At 38.7% G+C, this 27382-nt stretch overlaps 1 protein-coding gene and 1 non-coding gene across 4 annotated transcripts; one reads left to right on the forward strand and one right to left on the reverse strand.

Moving 5' to 3' along the window:
- Positions 1-8314: 8314 nt before the first annotated feature.
- On the forward strand, positions 8315-8460 carry LOC149835242 (small nucleolar RNA snoR138). Its single transcript, XR_016432921.1, has one exon. It is a non-coding gene; the product is annotated as a small nucleolar RNA snoR138 (small nucleolar RNA).
- A 1605-nt stretch (positions 8461-10065) lies between these two features.
- On the reverse strand, positions 10066-26587 carry LOC149835243 (Golgi SNAP receptor complex member 1-1-like). Of its 3 annotated transcripts, none has more exons than XM_090010461.1 (5): positions 26419-26582; positions 15758-15985; positions 15459-15626; positions 10486-10599; positions 10066-10376 (listed from the first exon to the last, which is right to left on the reverse strand). In XM_090010461.1, exons 1-5 carry the CDS (start codon positions 26455-26457, stop codon positions 10263-10265), a joined length of 663 nt encoding a protein of 220 aa, XP_089866587.1. In that variant the 5' UTR covers positions 26458-26582; the 3' UTR covers positions 10066-10262. The 3 variants fall into 3 exon arrangements, with proteins under 3 accessions (XP_089866587.1, XP_089866589.1, XP_089866588.1); XM_090010463.1 differs by having other exon boundaries at positions 10342-10376; positions 10486-10648; positions 26419-26587; XM_090010462.1 differs by lacking the exons at positions 10066-10376; positions 10486-10599 and adding an exon at positions 10685-11169 and having other exon boundaries at positions 26419-26587.
- Between the last annotated feature and the right edge of the window lie 795 nt (positions 26588-27382).

Here is a 27382-nt window from a genome sequence, read left to right on the forward strand (position 1 = left end):
CACACCTTTATCTCTATCATAAACATTTATATCAGATCTAATATGATTCAAAACTGAATTTATGAAAAGTTTAAGAAAAACATCAAAACATAATTAAAGTCATAAACCTGACTTTTCCGATAAGAGCTCCCATAAACCCTCACCGAGCAAATCGACCTGACCCAAATTTATATCTTGACTTTTCAGTTCTCAAATCATATCAGACCTAATTAGAATATTCATGATAACATACAAATTAAAGAATTCACTATAACTAGCCAGTAACCAAAAATACATAAGTCATTTTTCCTGATTTAGGCCCCCATAAGCCCAAACCGGAAACGCTTACATATTTTTAATTACGTTCAGTTGTAATCCTGATTAACAAGATGAATGCACATAACTTAATTCAGTTCATGTTGCACAAAGCTTGTAAACATCACATCTCAATAACATACGCATTTCAAAGAATCAAAATCTAAGAAAGAGCTCAAAACCCTAAATTGATTTCTGAAAAATCAAGGTTTTGATTCTCTCAACCATAACTCGTTAAATATTTATTAAGTCAATTATAAATTTAGATATTAAACAAGTGAAACATGTTGAACATGATCATATAAACAAAGGTACTCTCTGTTAAAAAAAAATTAATTGATTAACAAGATAATCAAGATTTTGTCATCTCTATCAATTTCAACCTACATAGATTACTATTTAGATCCTTTCTAAATGTTTAGCTTTTTACTTATAATTTAATAAGGTTTATAAACGCTAATAATATACAATATATGTTAGAAATATATTAAAATCATAAGATCTAAACACGTTACCACTTAAACACAAGTATAAGTCATTAGAAAAATTCAGATCCCTGCTGAACCATTTTTATAAAATCTGTCAGGAATAATAAAACATATTTTTACTGTGGTTACCTGTACCTGTCAAGAACACAACCCAATAAACCGATCTAAAAAATAATAAATACATAAATAAATAAAAATCTTTTACGAAACCCTGTTCTAACAAAGTTTCAATTCAAAATCTATAAACTGTAAGATTTTTATCATATTAAGATATTTCTTGGAATTTAGATAAAATGTTTTTGACCAAACCCTTTTTACATGGTCTGTTATTATGTATTAATATTCACCCAAAATTTTTATAAAATATTTAGAGTCATTTTTATTGGGCATTTATATCTTTTATCAGAGATAGGTAGAAACAATCCAGTAACCAGAGCCAGAAACTGGAGCTTTGTTAAAATGAATGTTTCTTTCTCAATACGAAACTAAAACAGATAAAACAAGATTCTATTTTAAGACCAAGATACGTAGATCATCATAGTGATTTTATTTAGATTTTTTGGACTGAAATTAAAAAAAATCGATTTATTTCTGAAATTGGTCGGGAATAACATATCAGTCATCACATATTTAGATTTCTCACAAAACATTTTTGTAAAAACTCTTTTTAAGATCATAAAACCTTTGAAATCTTATTATTTTAGATTTAATCAGATTTAATATGGATTAACTTATGAATAACACCATCAATAATCAAGATATGACTGAATCTAATATGAAACAACGAAGAAACCCTATTTAGGCATGTTTCTCAAAATCATTTTTTATGAAAAACTCATGATTCATCATCTTCGAATCCTATAATAATTTTTTCAACAAAAAAAGCATGTATAAAAAATCAAGATATGTAAATATACTGCTGAAAATAAAAATAGCTCAGATATGCATATTTAATGCACGTAAAAAGCTTCTACTACGTAAATCTTACCTGAAAAATCGATAGATCTTGAAAACAATGAGAAAATTAGATAGTCCAATCTCTACACCACCACAACCACCAAAGTATGTGTAGGTTCAATGGTTGCACAACCCTATTCCAGGTCTCCTAGATGTTTTAGGAGAAGAGAGAAAGCAAAAAGAGAAAAAGAAGAGAAAGAAAGAGAGAGAGAGATTTTTGAGAAAGTGAAAGAGGCATGTGAGAGGGGGTATTTATATCCCTTCTCCATAGCCCTAACCTTATGAAAAAGGACTCTCCCTCTCCAAAATCATGTGGAGGGGGAAATAAGGCATTTCTAGAAAAATTTCTAACTTCTAGACTCTAATTTTCTACTTATTTGATTTTTTTTCTAATTTTATTTAAATAAAATAATTAAGTTTGACTATTCAACAACCAACTCTAGCATGTTCTAGCTTATGTGAACTCTTCTAGAGGTGTGGGACATCCCACCCTCTTAATCCCTTTATTTATTGATTTAAAAATGAGTTTAAAATTAAAAATCTTAATTATCACCTTTTTATTTTTATTTGATTTATTAGTCTGAATTTAAAACTAGATGATATTTTAATTCATATGGACTCCTGGATCCAAATGGAGGTCCACATAGGACGTCCCCTATGAGGGTCCAATCCATAACCATTGGATCTAACTGATATTTAGATTGGATCCAAACCAAACTACACCCCAAATCCATTTTGGATCCAAATGACAATTTTGGATCCAAAACCAAAATTTAAGATCTAAACCATACCAAACTTGTATAATCTTCATACTCGATATTTTCCGCTTATTCTTAAGATATTATTCATAACTTTAGACAAAGGTTCATAATTAATTAAAATCAAGAAAATCAAGAAGTCACAATGATAGTCATAATTGTATCAGTAATCCATTATTTATTTATTTTAATTATCAAGAAAACCTTGGGTTTTACAATGGGGGTACTCACAAGTATGCAAATTCTTTGCTTGGGCATCTCAAGCATGTGTGGGGCCCACTTTTGTTGTCCAACCTCGCACCTTGTAAGGTGCTCAAAGAGTGCATGTTGAGCAATGATGATTCCTCTTTGCTATAGAGTTTCACTATGTCATACTAGCAATTGACTTTGGCTGGGGGTCGAAAGACCTTCTCCATCGTAGCAGAGAGTTTCTTGCAGATTGAGTTATACGCTCCACAAGGCTCGCAGATCATAAAAATCAATATTTCCCTTGTTCGGTGTGTTTCAGAAACTTAATGCTCACTCAAATATACATGATGTTTATTCAGACATGTAGTTGGCTCTACCACCTTCGACTGCTAGTGCGCTCATCACAGGAAGGTGATACACCCATTCCTCGTTGGCTTGGCTGTTGCTTAAGATAATTTTGTTATGCTAAGCGTGCATGGGATATGCACTACCTCAAATAAGCTTTTGTTAGGCTTACGTAGCTCCTCACCTCTAAGGCAAGTTGCATGCTATACGACCTAAACAACCTGCCAAGCTGTCTATCCGTGCAAGATAAGGTAAAAAAAAAGGTCATAACAACTCGTATCAGAGTATACCATAAGTGGTATCAGAGCTTATCAAATTAATCTTGGAGCTACCCTAAAATGTTGTTAGAGTCTGTTTGTCAATTTTAGTCATCGTCAGAGTCGCCCAAACAGCCATTAGAATAAAAACTGTCTTGGTTTGCATTTTCTCTGCTGACTATTTATTCTCTACTGATATCAGTAGTGTGAACACTTTAAGTTCTCTACATCATCTCTCACCAATTAATTTATGGCAGACAGATTGTGATACAACACACCGCATGTATGAGTTATGGTGAAGTTTATACTCGAAAGTCCATCATATTCGTTGAGAGTACTTGCAATACTGTTGGAGGTAGATTATTGCATGATCGAGTTCCACAATTTAGAAGTGACTTCTACACTTCATCCACTCTGTATTGTTTGGAATCGCATAAAAGTAACCTGTGTCTACTACTTTATCCCTTCTTATACCGACAGATGTTTCTACCTAATCTAGTGAGACAGTTATGGGACATTTCTTAAGGCTTTGTGGTGATGTCGTTATTGTAATTGCTCACTTTTTCACTAGATATTTACTTATCTGTTGGGCACCTTACTCTGGCGACTCTTCCCTCTTGTAATGCATTAAGGGGATGCCTTTTGATTCAGCTCGATGTCTCTCAAGTGAAGCTTGCTCGCTTTCATTGCTTACACGATGATGCGTATAGGGACAGTATAACACAATTGGCTGATTCTATGCACTTTCTTAGTGGGAGTGACTCATCAAAATGGCTCTCTTCTTCCACTCTACTCGGTCCATCTACTCGACACCTTACCTTGGTGCCGCGCATGCTTGTTGATTGTTGGGTTTTGTAAGCTTTTCATTGTGAACATCATCTGCTTGGTTTATCTTCACTCGGCTCGTTTCTTCATCTACCTTATGCAGGGTCACAAATGACAGCGTCAAGATTGCTAGCTCTTAGCATTTTGTCTTTTGAAGCGGGACTTGGTGTCACATCTCGATGATCGTCTTGATGATATTCACCACTTCATGAAGGTCAAACATTCACCCAATGATGCGAGTATGCGGACGCTCCAGCACACCTCTCGTGTTCATAGAGCAAACATTCCAAACACTCTATGCTACACCCTTCAAAGGCTAAACCTTCGCTCATGGTGCATGCGAGCAAACCACTTAATCACTCTATGGCCACCCTTTGTTGCATTGTTGAAGGACCATCTGGTTGTCGAAGGACCAACACATCTGCTGAAAACTGCATCACTCTCTTGGCCCTCTTTGCTACATCGCAGGGGTCACGTCTGCTCATGGTCGCATTGCTCTGCTCAACGAACCATCTCGGGTGCCAAACACCCGCGAGTGACAAATACTCGCTCAACTTAGAAGAACCAGACCACCTCCAACTTCAGTGGCCTTGTCTTTGCCACAACGGAACTCCTTGGCAGCTTGTTACTCCATAGATCTTCGTGGGTGTTGATTCTCACATTGGCACTCCATCGGTAGCTTCCATATGCCACACTCTCAGAGACTAACATTAAGCTTCATTTCAGAACCTGACTCTACTATGTTGCTTTAAACACAGACTTTTGAAGGATGTTTGCTCTACACCATCTTCTACAGTTCGACTTCAGTCGCCTCCTAATTGGAGAAGTATCGATGAGGACATCAAGTTCGTTCTAGTGGGAAAGAATGTGCCAAACTTTATTTGTCACTAGTCAAAAGTGGTGCATGTGTGTGTTACGGTGGGCCTATGGTGATACACATGTTGCTAAGTAAAAAGTTCATGTCTTGCCTGCGACATGTGTCGATGGTACGATGCAACAAGAAGCAAGCATTAGTGTGCGTGATAAATCTCAAGTGTATCTGTTCGTCTCCATGCTCTTAATTTGCCACGGGAGGTCTCTTTGGCCACCACTGTCATGTGTCATGCTTCAAGGGTGCTACGCCACTCGTGGCTCGTCTTAACTTTGTATCCACAAACGAAACGAAGGCCTTTAATGTGGATTTCATGTACCACAGTCGAGTATTCTTTCGCACAATCATATGTGGGAAACATGTCCATGAAAGAACACAAAAAAAGAGCTATTTTATTCGAAGGTACCATGTTGGTGCCTATGAGGGCCTGCCCAAACTTCGGGGCACATTGAGAATTACCTAGCCAAGATCAAAATATCGTTGACATATTCATGTGTAGGGAAGACCCTGGTGTGGTTGTTTCAGTGAAATACGAAATCTATGTTCGGGAACACAATTGTGGACAAAACTTCAGCGTTCCTAAGTGATATTAGCTAGGGTTCCTTCCTCTTGTATCTTCGTGCAGTTTGGAGTGGATAACTCTTATATCTCATGAGTAGCACATCGGAGTGCACGGGAGTGCTCACGAGTATGCATATTCTCCACTTGGGCATCTCATACATGTGTGGGGCCCGCTCTTGTCACCCGCCTTGCCGCCAAACTCGCACACTTGTGAAGGGCTCAACGAGTGCATGTCGAGCGATGATGATTCCTCTTGGTTAGGGAGTTTCACTATGTCATACTAGCAACTGACTTCTATTGGGGGTCGAAAGACCTTTTCCATCCCCGTGGGGCGAGTTATATGCTCTATGGGGCCCGTAGATCTTAGAAATCAATATGCCCCTCATTTAGTGTGTCTTAGGAACTCGATGCTCACTCTAATGTCTATGGTGCTTATTCAGACGCGTAGTTGGCTATACGATCATCACAAGAAGGCGATGCACCTGTCCCTCGTTGGCTTGGATGCTCATATGTCACAAACTTACCGACCCGTTCAAGAGTGTTGCTTAAGACAATTCTATTGTTCTAAGCGGGGATATGCATTGCCTTGAATTTGCTACCGTCAGGATTATGTAGATCCTCGCCTCTAAGGCAAGTTGTGTGTTGTAGGACCCAAATAGTCTGCCAAACTCCCTCTCTGCGTGAGACAAGAAGGTCAGAAAAAAAGATCATGACAGTTTGATAGTAGCGACATGATTATGAAGGTGTTCAACTATACCTCTGCATCTCCTGTGAGATCGATCTACAATGGCTCTAACATTTTCGGCATCTCCTTTCGGTTCCTAAGGGTGCATTTTGGTTCCTGCAAAAAGTGGGTTGTTTTTCGTGAAAACGTTTTCGTGGGGCCTACAAGGACAACACACACTAGAAATGTGCATTTTCGTCGAAAACCCTCAATGAGCGTGCCATTTTACATGCTAGAGGTGGGTTTTCTGCGAAAACAGTTCTCGTTGGAGGGTCCGATTCCATTTCAGCAGCAGTGGAATCCACGGAAGGGGGCACTCCACTTCGTGACATGCAAACGCCCCCTAAGGTTGGATTATGTTGGCAATTTAAGAGCTTATAGTATCACCGGCAACGATGGAGCACCACTGAGCATCCAACAACCCAACAGAGGCGAGGCACAGGCTGGCTGGACAGTTTATCGTTGAAGTCAATCCTTTGGATACACGATTTCATCTTGGGCATAGGTCCTAATGCAAATTTTTTTATAGAAAAAATTCCATTACCCACAGATGGAAGAAATTTTTCTATCAAAAACCATACTTCTTAAAAAAACTTTCTTCTTGAAAAAATTTATGATTTAAAAAGATTAAAACAAATGTAGTTTTTTCTTTCTTGCTTCTACTTTTCCTGCTCTTTTCTCACCTCTAAACGTGCCCTTAGCTCTTGATCAAAGTTTGACTTCAGCTCGATTCGAACGCTAAAGCCCACCCGTACTGCCGAACCCACTCTGGGCAACGCCACCCACTATTGCCGGTCATATTCCACGACTCCACCGGGAGGCCCCGTTCTTTACGAACATTATGCCCTAGGGTTCTCGCGCATCCCCTATAAGTTACAACCCCTATAAGGCCGAGCAGCCGGCAACTGCGAGAGAGAGAGAGAGAGGGTGATGATTCTTGCCGTTTCCACTTTTCCTTAAGCTAGTGTTTCCTTTTCTTCTGTTTTATTATTTTTATTTTTTAATTTTTTTTTCTTTTTAAAGGTATGGTTATTCTCTTTCTGTGGTACCGATTCATTTTGCGTGCGTTGTATTAGGCTTTGCTTGTTCCCCCTTTTCTCTGGGGTTTTATCTTTTCTCATTTCCTTTTGCGTGCCTTGATCTGTTTGGTTCCTCGTATGCGATTTTAGGGTTTCAATTAGCTTCCTGTTTCTCTCGTCTTTCTGTTTGTTCATTTTCTCAAGTAGGTTACTGATTTTCACATTGGCAGGATGTGACTCCCTTTTATGTTTCTTGCGGTTATTAATCGTTGCAATGTTGCTTGGATGGCTCGGATCGTGTCTACCGAGTGATCTTAGTTGGTTCTGTACCAATCGCTGTTTAGATTAGGTGGTTGGATGAGTCGTAGAGTGATCCCAACTTGGGATCGAGTTTCATATTCAGTCAATTCGAGTATGAGATTTGGATCCCCTGTCTCTGTTGAGCGTGATTTGATCTGGCGGGTGGCTCGGGAGGAGTGGGTCAATTCAATGTGCTTAGGCCATGCTTCAATGCGTGTTTGGTGTCAAATGGCTTCAGTTTTCTGTAGTAAATGGTCTACTGTGGAGGAACTTGATGAGTTGTTTAGATTGAGTGCACTTTGGTCAATTCCCAACTTCGCCATGCAGGAAGAAATACATTCTAATTGTATTTTTGTGCACAAAATGGTGCCTTGGATGCGGTAGAACTTTTACTTTTTCAACTTACAATGCCTACAGATGTGTATAATACCACAACTATGACACCCACTTCTTTCACAAGTTTGAAAGCCTGAAAAAACTTGAAAAACTGACGGATGGTATCGTAGTTCTTGCCTTGTTGAGTAGCTAGGCGATGCGGGTATCTCCCTTGGACATCATCCAGCTTAGTTACAAGGCATAAATCAATTAAGGGATTATCCTTCTCCTGGGTTCTTTTATGGTTCACAAATGTCAACTTTTGTGTTCTTAAAGCAGCCTTCGACATCTTTCTTCATAGAATTTTTTTCCTTTTGTTGTTATCTTTCTCTTATTTGTTTTGATTATTAAATTGCCTCTTGAATAACCAAGCATGAGTATATCATGGCTCGGTTCAGACAGGGGCATAAACAAACTTGAAATGAATCATCCGAATTGTTTGAGGGGAAGGAATGGATTTTTCTCACAGTTCTTTTCCTAGATATTTTCGGACATTTTTGTTTTAGTTTATGAACATTTTTTCATTTAATTTTATTTTGTGAAGGTGGAGGCTTCTCTTTCCTTTTTCTTCGAGTACTGTTTTAAGATTTTAGTTGTTCCATATCAAAAAAATTATCAGAGTTTGAGAAGTTTTCCTTAACATAGAATGGATTGATTATTATTAGCAATTATCATTAATAAAATAACTTATTCTATGGTGTCGATTTTTTTTTTGTAGATTTTCCTTCAGTATTTCTTCGTCGTTTAAAGTGTTTCCTTGAACTTGCTTTACAGGTCTACTTCGTAGGATAATATTACTTTGGTAGAGAAAATCTTTATATGCACAAATTATTGAGCTTCCCAGAGAGAGAGAGAGAGAGAGAGAGAGGTGGAAGGAAGGAAGCTTTGATAGTTTACCTTCCCAATATACTTGTTGATTTACTTCATTAGCTTTGTTGGTTCGGAGGGTCTTGAGGAGGATCCGGTGGAAATGACTGCTTTTGGTTCCGATGCCTGTGGTGCTTCAACTCTATCAATTGAATGATATGGAAGTCTCGCTGATGGGATGGAGTCTAAAAAAAAATCTTTATATAGATCCATCCGAAACGTTCGTTGGTTGATAAGGGGCTTTGCTTTCCTACCTCTAAAAAAGTCTTTCTATGTTCACTTGCCCTGCAACGTCAATATGGGGAACCAAGACGTTTCTCTTTCATTCAAATTGCAAAGAAAGAAATTCCTAACGGGTGGGCCAACCGTTGAGTCAGAACAAGTGACCAACTCTCCAACGCTTCCTCTGGCACAAACACCCTTTGTTGCGTTCCACTCATCACGAGAAGTCAGTTCGGGCTTAGCGATTCTAAAGAGCGGCTTTTGCTTATCCATTAGAAAATAGCCAAGGAGACCACATCTCTCGCTGCCACACCTGCCTCTCCCAATGTTGGGCATCCCTTGATTGCCAGCTTTCATGCTGAAAAGAGGTGAAGAAAAGACTGATGAAACCATTTAGAGTATTTCAGTCCATCCCTGCCTTTATTAACAAGAGAACGATAGGTTGGGCATCCATCACTGCCATGATGATGCAAGTTGAGTGTTCATTCGATCCACCACCTGAGGCCTGGCCGAGCAAACCTATGCTTCTGTTGGATCGATCCAGCGAGTGAATCCCTCCCCGAACCAAGATCATGAATGGAATGCGTGGGAGAGAGATAAGCAGTTGGCAGGGGTCATCTCCTGCCTCCATTCAAAATAAGCAACTAGTTGACAGAGTCGGCGTGACTTCATTACTCCCTAAGTTAGACGTAGTTGGTGAGTCACAGATTCTTGGATAATAACGTTAAATTTTTGCGACATCCATATTTAATTAGAAAATGAAAAAGACTAATTCTTCTCTCATATTTCAGCAAAAAACGAAATTTAAAACACCCACAGTAAAAGGGGAATTAACATTCTAATGCTTATAAACAAAAATGTGCAGGTGGCATGTGCGCATGCACACACAAAAAATATGTGCAATACAAATACAGATCAGAACCTATAGATGTATAAATATAAAAAGGCAGGTTCCCTCCCCTGCAAAAAAAAAGAGATTTTTTCTGATACTGTGTATTTGTTTTGAAAATAAATAATCAACTTAATCAAAATTTCCTGATCCAGAACTTGTAACTTTCTACACTCTTGATGAGCAAGCCCTGACTCACCCTCCGTGGAAAGACTGATTCATTCTTGGCTTAACAGCCAAAAAAACAAAAATGCCTTATTTTCAAATTGGTAAGGAAATGCCAACTTACAAGAAAACATTCACTATTCACACTTACAAAGCTTACTTTGACAGCCAGTAAATCAGAATAAGAAACGTGCAAGCAGAAGCAACAAGTGAAAGGATGATAGTGTCCATTGACTTTCTCCTTTTTATTGAAGAGAGAATGTTATTGACCTGTATTAATCATAGAAAAGATAGCCAATAATTTTCAGCTATAAGACAAGTTCAGAACATATGGATGCTACTGTAAAACTTTAAAAGTAGGAAAAAATGAGCAACATACTGTTGGCAAGCGGCCACTGACATCACTAATCTTTGTGCTGATACCACTAAATGTTGAACGTTGAAAAACAAGTGCCCCCAAAGTAGCTTGGGCTTGTGATATAACAGTATCCGCCTGTAGAACTGCAACTCAGATGATAATTTCTACAATAGACTTGAATTTTCTGAAAGAGAAAACTGTTTTCATTGAAACGTTGAAGTTACTCAAACAAGCCATGAATTGCAAATATTAAAAGACATTTGTCCATAGACAAACCATAACTGGCATCAATTTAGTAAACCACATCAAACAGCTCATTATCTGCATAATTTGTTGAAAGAAAGTTTTAAGTGCACGACCAGAATGGAATGTGATCTGAGCTCTAGGATTATTAGTTCCTGAATTTCTTTATTAGCAATCAGCACATTTTTAACTAAGGGCAACCTGTGTCTTCAGTGAATCACCATGAACAAGGGCAGCTTGGTGCAGATAGGCGGGGGACTCTTTCTCTATAAAGAGGGCTAGGCCTTGAGGCCTATTTAAGCTAGAGGTGTTAAAGGTGGTACACGTTTAACACCTCTAGGGATGCCCTTTAAAACCATGAGCTGTATGACTGAATGGCCACTTTTGGCTCCAAAGCTGGCATAAGTACCAAAACCAGCCTTGCCTGGTCCAGAACTGATGGAAGTGAAAATAAGCTGAGAACTGTAGGCATGGAAAACATGATGAATATAGAGAATATAGCATGATACCCATGAACACTTCATCAGACGAAAATAATCAGTGCATAAAATCATGATTAATATAGATATGAGCACTTCATGGGACAAGAATAATCAGCACATAAAATCACGAGCCTCTGAAAATTTCACTTGAATGTTAGAAGCAATAATAGAGACAATGGATACTAAAAACATGCTGTCAAATTCAGATTTTGTAAACAATTTACTGTGGCTTATGTGTATTACAGATGAAATGCTCTAGTGAAGTTGTATTATTTTGTTAAAAGGAACAAACAATTTATTAGGTTAGCCTCTTGGAACATAGGGTCTTTAACTAGTAAGTTGGTAGAGTTAGTAGATGTTATGTGTAGGAGAAAAATTGATATTTTATGTCTACAAGAGACCAATGGGTAGGTGAGAAAGTAAAAGTGATAGAACCTTGGGGATATAAGATTTGGTATACATGAATAAATAGGAATAGGAATGGAGTAGGGATTGTTATGAGTCATGAGTTTATAGATAATGTAGTTGAGGTCCGTAGGAAGGGTGATAGGATTTTACTTATTAAATTAGTATTAGGTTCAGATATTATTAATATTATTAGTGTTTATACACCTCAAGTAGGTTTAGAAGATTCCGTTAAGCGTCAATTTTGGGAAGATTTAGATGGAGTAGTACAAGGGATATCTTATGAAGAAAGACTTTTCATCGGCGGTGACTTTAATGGGCATGTAGGCATTAGTAGGGATGGATTTGAGAGTATCCATAGAGGCTATGGTATAGGAGAAAGAAACGAAAGTGGAGAAAGGATTTTAGATTTTGGTTTGTCCTATGATATGATCTTAGCAAACACTTGGTTTAAGAAGAGAGAGTCTCACCTAGTAATATTTAAAAGTAGGGTTAATACGAGTCAGATAGATTTTTTGCTACTTAGAAAGAGAGATAGGGGTTGTTGCATCGATTGTAAGGTTATACCGGGATAAAGTGTAGCTACACAACATAGAGTCTTAATTTTAAATCTTAGAATTAAACAATGTCGCAAAAGGGATAGACATAGGATAGATCCTAGAATTAAGTGGTGGGCACTGAAAAGAGCTAAACAAGGAATGTTTGTAGAGCAGATAGTTAAGGAAGTTGATTGGTGTCTCGAAAAGGATTCAAAATCAATGTGGAATACGATAGCGGGTGGCATGAGAAAGGTGGCTAAGGAGGTATTAGGTGAGTCTAAATGCGGTGCACCGCTAGGTAAGGATACATCGTGGTGGAACGAGGATGTCAAATTAGCTATTAAAGTTAAAAGAGAGTGTTATAGAAATCTAAGTAAGAGTCGTGATAACGGGAATTTAGAGAAGTATATGATAGCAAAGAAGGAAACTAAAAAAGTAGTTCGGAACGCGAGGGATAAGGTATATAAGGAGGTTTATGACAAGTTGGATACCAAAGAGGGCGAAAAGGATATTTATAGGCTTGCAAAGATGAGAGATAGGAAATCAAGGGATCTGGGTATGGTTAGATGTATCAAAGATGAAACACAAAGGGTTTTAGTCAAAGATGAGGAGATTAAGGAGAGATGAAAATATTATTTTGATAAGTTATTTAATGAAAGTCATGCTCAGGATCTTGGAGACTTCTCTATTCCTTTTCAAGAGATGAATCGTGACTTCATGCGCAAGATTCAAAAGAAAGAAATTGCAGAGACTTTGAAGAAAATGAAATCAAGAAGGGCACTTGGCCCAGATGGTATACCTATCGAGGCTTGAAAGTGCTTGGGAGAGAAAGGTTTAGAATGGTTGACAAATCTTTTTAACAAGATTTGAACGACAAATAAGATGCCTAATGAGTGGAGGAAGAGTACTTTGGTGCCTCTATATAAGAATAAGGGTGATATACAAGATTGCACAAACTATCATGGTATAAAACTCATGAGTCATACTATGAAACTTTGGGAGAGGGTGATTGAGTCTAGGTTGAGGAAGGTTGTCATGATATCGAAGAATCGATTTGGTTTTATGCCTGGAAGATCAACTATGGAAGCTATACATCTTCTTAGACAACTTATTGAGAGAAATAGATAGAAGAATAAAGATTTGCATATGGTTTTTATTGATTTGGAGAAGGCATACGATAGAGTACCTAGGGACGTTCTCTGGTGGACAATGATGAAGAAAGGTGTTTCTCTCAAGTACATTAAAATAATTAAAGATATGTATGAAGGAGTAGTAACCAATGTCCACACTTGTGGAGGGGTGACAATCAATTTTCCTATAACGGTTGGGTTACATCAAGGATCTGCTTTAAGCCCTTTCCTATTTGCTATAGTGATGGATGAGCTTACGAGATCAATTCAAGAAAATGTGTCGTGGTGTATGTTGTTTACTGATGATATTGTTTTGATTGATGAGTCTAGAGCTCGGGTTAATGCTAAGTTAGAATTATGGAGACAGACATTGGAATCAAGAGGTTTTAAGTTGGTTAAGAGTAAGACAGAATACATGGAATGTCAGTTTAGTAGGCAACAAAGTAGTGATGGGAGTGTAGTAAAGCTTGGTGAGCAAGAAATACCGGTGGATGATTGTTTCAAATATTTGGGATATATCATTCAAAAGTATGGAGAAATTGGTGGATATGTAAATCATAGGATAAAGGTTGGGTGGATGAAATGGAAAAGTGCAACTGGAGTGTTGTGTGATCGTAAAATGCCATTGCGGTTGAAAGGAAAGTTTTATAGGACGACTATTAGGCCTGCTTTACTATATGGTACGGAATGTTGGGCTGCCAAGAGATATCACATTCAAAAAATGAGTGTAGCTGAGATGCGTATGCTGAGATGGATGTGTGAAAATACAATAAAAGATAAGATTCGGAACGAGGAGATACGTAAGAAGGTAAGCGTTGCACCCATTGAAAATAAGATGAGTGATAATCGTTTACGGTGGTTTGGACATATTCGGCGAAGGCCTAATGATGCTCCAGTTAGAAGGATGGAGAAATAGGAAAATATATTAGTTAAAAGAGGTCGGGGTAGGCCTAGGAAGACATGGATGGAGGTGATAGGAAAGGATATGAATGCTTTGAACCTCACCGAGGACATGGCATTGGATAGAAATGATTGGAGGAGAAGGATTCATGTGGAAGACCCATAATGATTTTCTTTTTTGGTTCATATCGCCGACCCCAATTATTTTGGGATGAAGGCGTAGTTGTAGTTGTAGTTGTTGTTGTTGTGAAACAAACAATTTATTAGAACTACTTTATCTGCATATTAAATTCGAATACGCTAGTTCTCTAATTAAGATACAAAAGAAGCATGAAATGATCTGTTGGTGAGCTGCAGTTCAGTCTCACAAACCCACCCCACTAAAGAGCTAGGCCAATCCCAGCTGGGTCAGAATCCAAGACATTGGCCCACTTGTGGGGCCTATAGGATGGGAATGGGGCAGAAGGGCCAGGGCACAAAATAATAGACAACAATCTATATCACTATTTTCACAAATGGTCTTTCCGAAAACACACAATAAAAAGGATCAATCAAAGCAGTGAATAGAAAATGCATTAAATGGATAGTCCAGATACATTTCACAGATAAGCATAAAGGGATTCTTCTTGTTTAATCAAACATGATACAGGTAATGATGAAGAACATATTGATAGCCCTTCTTTTCCTTTCATTTCTCTTACCAATGAACATCATAGTTAAGGGCAGAGATGTAATGTTTACACTTTACAAAGAGGTACAAGCACTACAGACCATGGAGGATAAGGAAAAGGGGATGATAATCCTAGCTCCAAACTCCAAAAAAAGAAACACAAAGATATATATATATATATATATATATATATATATATATATATATATATATATATAAAGAGAGAGAGAGAGAGAGGTGTCATATCTGCAATGGATGACAATGTAGGGAGGTCACCAGAAACAGCCACAAGGTCATCAGAGAGGTGTCCGAAGCTGGAGTTGATAATGACTACCTCTCCAGCTCGGTGTCAAGATGTGAAAAAAGGATGCACTTGGTGTTGCTAAAATTGCTTGGTTGTTTATATTTGCAGTTATGCACTAGTCTAAGGTAAACAACTGAGTAAACCATGCACCGAACGGTTTGTTCCAAGGGGTTAGATATGAATTACTCAACTACAACAAGAGAATAATCGCCAAATGAAAAAAATGAAATGAGAAAAAATATAGGAAAAGAAATTCTACATAACTGAATGTTTGAAAATAATATTTTGAGCTAAAAAATAAAAAACAGATAATATCCTTACGTGCCCTGTGTTTCTGTTCAAAGATGCTTGCTCCTTGAGAAGGGCCCGCTCAATAGAATCACCACTATCTTCCAGGTCTGTTCTGGCCCGGTCAAATTCTCTGAAATCTTCAATTAGTGCTGCATGCTCTCTCTTTGCTCTAAGGCTTGACCGTAGCCGGTGAAATTCCTGCACATGAAATTGTAAATAAATTGTGATATGGACAGGATGCAGTTGCAGATCGTCTAGCGGCTGCATCTGAAAGATAAATATAAACAAGAAACAGGAGTATGAAGCACATGGTAAAATGTGAGAATAACCTGCGTAAGATCCTGCAGAATCTCTTGATGCCGAGTCAAAGTATGAGAAAGAACTTCTGATCTTCCCGATGATACCCACACTTGCATCTGCGAATTTACATTTTGAAGCTGTTTAAGTAGCCTGTCTACCTCAGACTCAAGTGCATTCTCAGTACCATCCACTTTAGTAGCAACCAATCTTCGATATGAATTCATTTGCTCATCCAGTTGCGTTTCAAGTTTTTTGGCCTGTATAAAATAAAAAAGGTTGATGAAGAAATATTGTTTTTATGAAAATTTCATCATGCCTATTTTTCTATAATGGTAAAAAGATAGTCTATGGAAGCACTAAACCGTTTGTTAAAAAAAAGATTATGCAAGCAGTAAACTGTTTACCAACCACTCATAAACCATAACTTCTTTTCACCAAAATGCACTTGAAATTAGTCCATCGACTCCATCCAGATCAACAATAAGTATGATTATGTCTCCTATGAGACCATGAGTTGCATTATGTGTTACCCAGCACTAATTAAAAATAAATAAATTGATTATCTTATATTAATGCTCCTATTCAAAATCTGGACCACTAATTCATGTACCAAAGGCTCGAAATTGTTTTATTTGTGCTAGCAACTGTTGGTATAGAATAGCTTGTTGTGTAATATCAGTAACCAGAAAAAAAATTCCAGAATGGTATTTCTTGCAGAGATTGTCGGTGGAGCTATAGGAATAAAATGGTAGGGTATTGTTCCTCTCTGAAAGTCGGTAAATAATTACAAAAAGTTTGTTTCCTAATGCAATTTTTTGGTACTTATTATAAAGAATAGCACTTCAAACCATAGAATCCCCATCCAGAAGAACCCCTTGTTATTGCACATCCTTGTCTCTTGGTTCTTTTCCTTTCTCATACCAATGTGCAGTATTCACAAAGTATCACATGACCGTCTCTATCCATTTGTTATTCCTTCATTTCCTCTTTCTCTGCACTCCTTTTCTTTTTCATCCATAAGAGGGCATTCAATCACAAGGAGAATTTTTTTTACAATAAATTGTCTTTCTTGAGATCAATTGTGTAGATTTGTTTACCCAAAGCAATTTTTACCTTGTATGTAATGCAAATGAGGGACTGTCTCATTGGTTAGTGCACATAAATGCATGGTTCCCATGGAAAAAAATCAGGCACGCTGGGATAGAACCCTTTTCCATGTGAAATCTCTGCCATTTTTGAGAAAAATTTACTGTTGGGAACTTACCTTGTTTGATTTGTAATTGTATGAATGGAAAGCATGGGCGGCACTCGCCCACATAAATTTCCCTGTTCTCTCAGTAATCAAACCACTCCTAAGAATATGGGAAAACCTGGGTTCTCCTTCCTTCTATTTATTCTCTTTGACTATAGCAGCCATTTGCATTTTTCTGTAAATCTGGCAACACTTTATCAAAGAAAGAATCTATGTCACACGGACTCGGCTCCAAGGTCGCCGCACCCACGTCGACACGCACCGACACGGGTGCGGACACGGGTGCGGACACGGGTGCGGCTCGGACTCGGTCAACCCGACCCTGGGTGTGGTCAACGCACCCAGGGTCATTTTGGTCCATTTTTTGGAATTTCTTTTTTTAATTTTTTTTTTGAATTTTCTGGGCTACAGCTGTAAGGAAAAAAACCCATTACAACTAAAAAACCTGTACACTTTCAAGTTTTAAGTACAGAATGGGCACAACTCAAGTTTTTGTGGTTTTTTCCTGTACGAAGAAAGTGAATTATTACAGTGTATGAAGAAAGTGCCCAAAAGTGAATTATTCTTGTATGAAGAAAGTGTACAGAATGCCTTCACAACTCATCACCTGTCCCCTAATGGGCACAACTTTGACCGAGTCTTATATATATATATATATATATATTTTAATATATATATATAGCCGAGTCCCCGTGTCCAAAATTTTTGAAATTGCGCCGCACCCGTGTCGCACCCGCACCCGCACCCATGTGACATAGGAAAGAATTGTACAAACAGTTTTCTTTTCAGGAAAAAGGAAAAAAAGAGAAGGTAAGACATCAACGGGAAGAATTTCAAACACATTATTCTTTCAGGAAAAAAAAATATAAAAAGGTGAGACATAGAATGTTCTTGATGCAATAAAAAAGAAAATTACACAAAAAATGGAATTAGTGACTTAGTTTTTCCGGTGCCAAACTCATTACTTGGCATCATTTTCCACTGCTCTTTATATTTTGTTTTCATTCTCTTTACTGGTATGCATAATCTTCTCTACGGCCTTCTTGATGAATTCCTCCTTTTTCCTACACGTTTCTGATTAAAGAATCCTTGAATTTTTCAACCTAGAAAAATTAGGTTTTTTCCTTTCTTGAGCAGCCATGTCCTAATGCAAATACTTGGACAGGAACTACACAAGTACGATCAGAGTTTCTTCAGAAGATGATGATGATGGCAAATGCAGCAGCAAATGGTGATTGAATGAAACCTGAAAGCCCACAAAATGGTTTCCTAAATCTAAAGCTCTCACCATGTTCAATGGTCCAACCTTAGGGCTGTTCTATTCCATAGATAAAAAGTCGATTAACTCACTCATTCAACGATTGCCTTTAGAGAGTTCGTACAAAGACCAAAGAGGATATTGGATATCATATTTAGCGCATATTGCTAGTGAAGATCAATTACCTTCCTCTCTAGCACGTAACTGCAACCTTTTCAAAATCAGGGTTTTTTCCTTTACACCTACCCTACCAGTTTACTATGCAGGGTCACTGAACTTTAATTAGTAGAACATATACCTGAAGAGGGACATGCCATTCATAATCAAACCAGCTATGATTATTTAAAAAATAGCACTTGCGTCTTATAGATAATGAAGTTATAACTACTTCATGAGTTATGAAAGAATTGTATGTTGCTTAGAATCAGACAAATAATTAAAACTTCATAGAATGATTCTATCATACTTGGCAAACTTCATGGACAATTATGCAGCTGCCATGGACTCCCACACGTGTTTTTAGAGACATAGACTATGAATTCAGCCCCTGAACTCTGGATATCAGGTACATGTGTTAGGGTTCTTTGAAGCCCAAGATTTTGAACCAACCTATTTGGGCTGGCATCTAAGGCATGAAGACATAAAAAGTGTAAGGAATCACAAAGCACCGATAATTGTATAAAGATGACTCCAAAGTGGAAGTTTCATTAAACAGGAACATCACCAGCCTTGTGAACCACAACTAAATCCCCAAAACATTGCAAAAGTTCAAAACTCAGCACCACATCGGAGCTTCAAGATCACTTAATTTCATTACATTGGCTTCAATTCCAGAGCAAGAAGTGACACCCTGCACAAACATCAATACACTTGAACCACAAGATACATTCTGGTGCCCCTGTACCCACCTTGCAAGAGTTCGTCATTTCATAAGTTCTTTCCTTTATATCAGAAGTCCAACATTTCATACTTTATCAAATTATGCGCTTAAAATTTCTTGCACTGTGTTCTTCAACATTTCTGCTCAAAATAGCCCAGCTTCGTCCCACTTCAGCAAGCAAAGAATTGAATTTAGGAGGCAATCCAAACCACATGACATGTTTCTAAACTGGAACATCAGCATCCAATATCACTTAACTAAAAGATCCTATGAGGACTATGCAGTCAGATAATGATGCAGCGAAGCAAAATTACAGCAAGAAACAAGAGCCAATATCCATGGTTTGGTTCTTTGAAGAACCTACATCCACCGAAAATCTCTACTCTCAAACTCTCTCACCATGAATAAGAGAGGAGAGGAGATAAGATATTTATTATTAACTCCTCAACACATTTTTTAGTTGCCATAAACAACTCTACCATAGTTAGCAAGCCTTTCAACAACTTTGCTATTACATATCAATGGATTTAGACTCCTTTCTTGACTTGGAACATGATAAGTTTCCATTCTTTCCTCTTTGATATTAGGCTCTGGTAGGTAGGTAATTTCATCACCAAGACTCCTTGAAATAGCAGCTTCCTTATTGACACCAACTTCTTTAGGTGCTTGCATTATTAGGCCTACTTTGGACTGGATCCCACAACAGGAGCTGGACATTTGGATCCGGTTCTCTAACATTAACCTCATCCGCTTGCCCTATTTCTTCAGTAGAAGCCAATACCACCATCAGTGAACACTAGTGATATCTTAAACCACCCAATTATGGTCTCACCATAGCTTGGGAAGACTAGGTTCTTACTCGAATCCCCATCATTACATAGTCACAATTGGAGCCTTCAGCTATTTTTTATTGTAATCTCATGTTTGTCATCATTAATCTCTTAGCAGCGTGCACTTCTTTCCAGCTTACAAATGCATCTTGAATCAAAACATTCTCTACATAAACCGAAAGTGAATTTTCGAGTTGTTGGCATTCTACAAAACAAAACCGGAATGTAAAAGCAGGAATACATACCGGTAGACGCCATGGAAGAAACTAGTGTACGTGGGTGTTCGGTGTTCTCCTCAGCCTATCGACGCCCACGATGAGCCCAGGCCGTCAAGTCGATGGTGAGCAGGACCTTGAACCCAAATGAGAGAAAGAGGACACCCCTTGGTTGCACTCATCAAGCAACCATGCCTCTTTATAAACTTCTGAGAGAAGCTTGTAATGGGAGGTTGCAGTGGGAGGTTACCACAATCAGTGGTTACCTGCATGGGCAGTTGCAATAACTGCCTTGTAACTCCTATGAGTCATGTTATCCCATGATGTACCCATGTCAAACCGAGTCACATCAAGTTGGATACGATTCATATTCCAACATTCTCCCACTTGACTCATTGACATGGAAAAACACTTCATCAAAGTTTTACTGGTAGCTCAATTCAATTTTCATGTGGGTTCACATGCCATCATATATCACAAGAATGAATCATACGAGTCATAGAGATGCACACCTCTTTATGAAATGTCATATTTTCATGCACTACAATATAATTCATTTTTAGTGATTTAGCATGTTAAAATTACCTTATGAACAGGTTGGTCTCTGACCCATTCTATTGGTCCTTTAACATTGTTATTCTACTATTCTCTACCCAAATGAAAGATCCTTTACGTAAAATCAACAATACACAAAGCCATAGAGAATCAATTTAGCTTCATAAATGTGTTCACATATAACCATAATGTAGTCATATATCAGAAGAAATAAAACAGACCTATCCCCTTTACTTGTTGGGAATATAATCTCAGTGCTAGCCATTTAGTAAGGGGAACAACAGTCATTTCTTTTATACCGATTGCATCAATACATATTAGATGATTCTCAATCATTTTTTTAACAACAAAGTATTTTTTAACTCCATGTGTCGATACAAGGTTGAGCTCTTATTGTTATTCAGGAATGACACAACAACTTCATTATCACCAATGTTATTAAAAATGTGTCTCAAGGCGCAAAAAGCACGCATCGCCTCAAGGCGGGGGGTTTTATGCCTTGAGGAGCATGTACAAAGCGCAACATCCCTGAGGTGTGCACCTCATATGCCTTGAGGCGAGGCACGCCTCAAGTTGAGGCGTACACGCCTTGAATTTTTTAGTCAAATGAGGGTCAAAGCCCTCATTTGAACAAAATTAGGGTTTTTTTTATGCAGTTTTAACTAAACTGCTAGTAAAAAGGGCATTTACTACAAGGCAAGGGCAGATACAAGAGAGAAAGAAAAAAAAAGAATTTATACAAGGCAAGGGTGATAGCCCTAAACCTAAACAAATCGGGTCTGATCCATAAGACATCGGGTCTCAAACATAAGCCCAAAAAAAATTTCTTCTGAGGGGCGTGCTCCCTGGACTCACGCCAAGGGGGGGGGAGCCCCCGGACCCCCCTTACTGCAAGGGCAAAAACTCTGAATCAGGCTCCACAAATCATCAGTTGAACCTATGTTAAAATGAGTGGGTCCAAACCTGAATCCGACTAAGTAATGTAGGTATCAGATCAAGATTCAGGCTTAACTGGATTTTTATAAGAAAAAATATACCCAAATCCGATAAAAATTACATAAACTAGACCCAATCCATACTTGGCAAAATAATATTTTTAATTATTTTACATTGAAAATTTGAGAATCTTAACCGAAACACCGTTAAGACCTGGTTTGTTATAAAATTTTATAAACCATACCCAACCCATATAATAATCGGATCTCATGGGTCCAATCTGAATAATTAATCAAAATCCCTTCTTTGCAACCAAACCCTGGCCCTATAAGATCCAATATGTGTTAGGATCGGGTCATACCCAATCCATTGACACCCTTAGTAGCAGGTTCACCAATTTGCAGTCTAATAGACACTCAAATCAAACACGTTAATGAAGTTATTGAGATTAGTTGCTTCATTTCACAAAAAATTAATATCATTGTGTCAACTTGTTCAATGTATTCAATTTCGTAGGAGCAATAATCTCTTCTAGAATGTGACGTTAAACACTTTTAGTGGCAAAATCAAGTCATGCAATTACATGTAGTCACGACCCTATATATATATATATATATATATATATGAAAATGAAAACATGCATTTTCTAATATATATATATATATATATATTAACATTTGGTTGTTAATGCTAAAATGCATTTTCTAATTATGACATGATATTGTTAATGCTAATATGCATTTCGTTATTAATGTTAATTTTTTATTTAATGAATGCTCATGTTTTATTTCTTAGATACTTGCATAGATCAAGTTGTTGCATTAATGTTATTTTTACATGTTAATCTCATATTTTTTCAGTATTTATTTGAGAATTTTTATTTCTTGTTGGTTGTTGCTTCATCAATAACGATTTTTTTTTTATAAATTTAGATAATTTTTATAGTTTTTTTAAGTTTAAAAAAAAAAACTTGGAGGCTTACCCTTTATGCCTCGCCTCAGATTTTGGTGGAGCGCCACGCTATGCCTCGACGCTTTTCACAACACTGATTATCACATAAGATCTTTATTGACCTCCCAATAAAGTCCACTAAACCAAGACCCATAATGAAACTTCTAATCCATATGGCCTAAGATAAAATCTCGTATAGATCAATAATTTTCGTCCCAATGGCTTTCATAAATTCTTTCATTGTCCTGCAGTGAGAGATGACAACTCGAATATTCTTAATCACTCGCAATTGCAAAAGCAATAGGCTAAGATTATTTAAACACTCCCACTTTTCATAGACATCTTTTTAAGCGCTCCTACTTCTCATAGACAGACTTCAGAGTGGTTGTTTTATTCTCCGTATGAGTGAGAGATTGATCGCTCTATACGAAATTTATATTGAAAAGGTAATTGGGTCATTATTGTTCTACTTTGGTGGAAACAATAATACCTATAGGTGTTTCGTCTCCTCAATTCACAAGGAATTTACTTCAATTGGTGAAACTAGGAGATCATGTAGCTAGAAGCAATTCAGCAGTATATCTTTGGGTACGAACATGCTTCATGAGCTGATATACATCTCTACTATTACACCCTATGAATTTGAAACACAATGACCTACCTTTAGGTAGAATTATTGTTTCATAAAGTAACACACAATTACAATACAAAATCTTAACACGGTCCAAAGAATTATCCATCAACACAACTCAGATCACTTTGATAATTGCATGAGCAAGTTAATCGAGATCTTTTACCGCAAACTTATTCGTATTATGGAGCATGCCCATGCACACATGATAATACATGTATATTCATGACGAAATATATATTATATATAAAAAATACAAATTCATGTTTCAACTCACATGCATAAATAAATTTTGATAAAAACACATCATATATGTCATGACTTTAGTCATAATTCATGTTTAAATATCATGTATAACTTAAATAACATCAAATGCATGTAAAAAGTCATGTTGGAGTGATAATAAACACTAGTAAAACATGAAAAAATAACAAATATATGCTCTTTTGAGTAAAACCCAGGGTCCTCATGCTGGAACCAGTCTAAAAATACTCTGAGCCGGTCTAAAACGGCTACGAACCGGTCAACTAAGGGCCTGAACCGGTCCCAAAATTATTACCGATCTGAAACATGTACAAAGACCTATAAACCCTTAAAACCGAATGAAAAAATCTTTGTTCCTTCACGAAAACAGGGTCTCTACATTCAAGAACCGATGCAAAACTGATAAGAACCCGTCAAAAGGGGCTCTGAAGAGTGTGAACCGATCCTAGAACGCCCCGTATCAGTAACAGAACCGGTTCAATTGTAAATAATACATAAACCTTATTTCAGACCTGATTCAATTCAATCCGGATCTAGATCCAATTTCAATGGATCCTGGGTCAGGTCCCTCAGTCTGGATCCAGTCTGACTACAGACCCATAATGACCAGATCCCGAATTGGATCCCATGATCCAAACTTGATCTAGATCTAGATCCAATCCAAATAGGATCCATGTTGGATCCGAGTCCATAACCCATCCAGATCTAGACCCGATCCAAACAAGACTCGGGTTGAATCCTAGAAACTGACCCGGTCCAGAATTGGACCTGGTCCAAACAGGACCCAGGTTGGATCTGGTCCACAACCTGATCCTGATCCGGTCCAAATAGGACCCGGGTCAAATCAGGTCATCAACCAGATCCAGATCTGGATCTGATCCATAAAGCACCCGTGTCAGATTCAGATCCTCATCCGAGTCTGACCCAAACCCAAAACCCAAAATGGATCCAAGTCTAACCGGTCTGGATCAAACCCAGACTCGAAACCACAAATGGGTCCGGATCAAATATGGTTCTCTGGGTACGAGTCCAGATCCGATTCACAACGAATTCGGGACCAGATCGGGTCCGCCCCGGGATAGGTGGAGACCCGATCCTCTCGGTCTGGATCGGGATGCCCCGAACTTAGATCCAATACCTAAACCATACGGATCGGGTTTGGATCGGGTCACCCATTGGGTCGGGTTCCACTGTACACTGCTATAGTGGAACCTGACGGCGTTCGATTTTAGTTTTTCACTCAGAAACCGAAAGGCTTAGACGCCCAAGGTTGCCCCATGTCGCCCGAACTTCAGGCGGCCACCGGCACCGGTGGTTCTGTCGGCGAAGGCCACCCCACGGTGACAGTCTGCCGCAGGCGTGTCCTCCCCACCAGCGCTGGCAAAGGTAAGGGAAAGGGTTTTTGTTTTTTTTAATGTCATCGGGGTTGCCGTCGCCACCGGCAGCCGGCCAAAGCAACCGGCGACGACGACGGTCGATGGAGACCAGTCGCCGTCTTCCACCGTCTTCCGCCGGCGGTTTCAATGGCCGAAAGCAATCAAAACAAAATCCCTTTTTCCCCTTTTCCTACCTGCAGTCACAACAACCACCGACAATAGTGTCTCAATGCCGGCGATGACCTGCACCCCCCCGGTGGAGGTGTCCACTGCCGGTCCACGACCTCTGCCGGCCACCTGTGGACAACCACAGCCCACTGCCAGTTCCGATGTAAGGTGGGTTCAGATGGGGTTGACCCCCTCACACCTCAAACCAAATCAGCGGCAATCGCTCGACGGCCAGCTTGCTCGGGCGATGCCAGCTTCTAGCGGTCTGTTGTCGACTATCACGACGACCACTCTGCTGGCTAGCGGCGAGGCTCCTTGCAGGGGCTACTATAAAACACGGCGAAAAAAAAAAGGGATTCCGACGAGTGCCGCAAGAATGCCAGCGCACCCACACGCACAACGGAATGCCAGGTGTGGGCCCATAACCCAATGACGGTATTCTATAAAACAGAACTGAAATGTTAAGGCAGGAATACATACATGGATGAAACTAAGGTACGTCGGTGCTCAGCGTTCTCCTCCCTATCGACGCGCACGATGAGCCCAAGCACTCAATCCTATGGTGAGCAGGACCTTGGACCCAAACGAGAGAACCCTTGGTTGCACTCATCAAGCAACCATGCCTCTTTGTAGACTTCTCACAGAGGTTACCACAATCAGTCGTTACACTGCATAGGGATGTACCCATGTCAAACCCGGTTACATCAGGTTGGATACTATCCATATTCCAACACGAGCCACTACTTTTTCCCACAATGACTGTCTTAGTACTCCGATTTCTGGACTCACATTCAACCGTTACACACCAAAATTTTCATCGACAATCCCTTCCCGAATCAAAACGGTTCTCGCCGCAACCAAGGGTCAGATTTTCTTTTCCAGCTCAATCAAGCCGTTCGCACGATTCAGGAACTCAGGGTGCAACTTCCCTTGGCATAGTTCGAGAAGCTACAACAAGAAAAGAACGAGTTCTGCATCACGCCTCCTCGTTTCTAAATCAACAAAACCATGCTATCAGCCATCTCGGTGACCGAGCGCCACGAATCCACGATCATACAAAATTCGTACAAACTCTCAAAAAACTCCACGCAATATAGGGAAAATCCTAATTCCACGAAACCGGACCAAAATTGCCTTTTCTAAACCTTAAAGCAAAACATACCAAAACTGCCTGCTTCTAAACCTAATTCCACGAAATACAGGCAAAATCCTAATAATCAACCCCGATCTTCAACATTCTCGTCCAGAATAGCTGTAACAGAAGCCGGATCGGAAATTCTCATGAAACGAAACGATTAATTATCCGAAAAAACCATCAAAATCCAGCAAAAAGGAAAAAAGGAGACACAAACGAAAGAGGGAAGAAGAAGGAACCTGTTTCCGTAGGCCGTCCCATGTGCTCGGCAAATCCATCAACTCCGGGCCCTTCTTCTTTGCCCTAAAATTTCAACTCTTGCTCCTTCAGATCTGCAGATTGTCCACAGAGAGAGAGAGAGGTGGACGTTGCTTCCTTCAAACGTACGCTCGACCTCTCTTCCTTCGCGTCGCGTAAGAGCGCATAAAATGGTTTTCCAATCAATTACGAAATTTGGCTGAACTAAGCACCTATTTGTCCGTACAACGTATACTTTTCGTTATTACATTAAACAGTCTAACTTTTCTTAATTAACCAGCGTAGTAGGTATGTCAATGGATCAGATTTTATCCGGTATTTAACTTCGGTTGGTCAGACCCGATTATAATCGCATGCGGATATGGTTTTGGTTTTCTGCAACCGAATCCGATGAATGTGCAGATTTGATGGATATCTGAATCCAATTATATGTACAAAAACGGATTTGGTATGAGCTTTTTACCATTTGAGGCCAAATTGGATTTAGAATCCAAATCTTTTTAGTCCGATATGCTATTGATCACATCCAATCCAAATCCAAGCCGTTCGCATGCCTAGGCATACAGATTTCTTTTCCTTTTTTTTTAACGAGAAACCAGGTCACTTAATGGTACGAGTGTCAACGGGTCGGGTTTAGTTCGGACCTAGGTGGAACCACTCTTGGACTTGGTTTTCGGCTATAATATCAGGTCTGAATCCGGGTATAATCAAGTCAACTATAAGAAAAATATCAGATAAGAGCTACATGAACTAGACCAGGATCCTACCGGGTAAAACCATACATTTTACCATTTTTACATTGAAAATTTGCAGGTCTTAATCAAAACTCGGGTCCAAATCTGGTATAAAATTTCACAAACTATACCCAGGTCCATGTATTAATCAGACCTTTGGGTCTGAACCCGGGTCTTATTATTTATCACCATATCTGGATCCTAAGAGCGA

This window comes from Nuphar pumila, chromosome 6 (genome assembly GCF_984573655.1).
Source record: "Nuphar pumila chromosome 6, dmNupPumi1.hap1.1, whole genome shotgun sequence".
NCBI classification, from domain to species: Eukaryota; Viridiplantae; Streptophyta; class Magnoliopsida; order Nymphaeales; family Nymphaeaceae; genus Nuphar; species Nuphar pumila.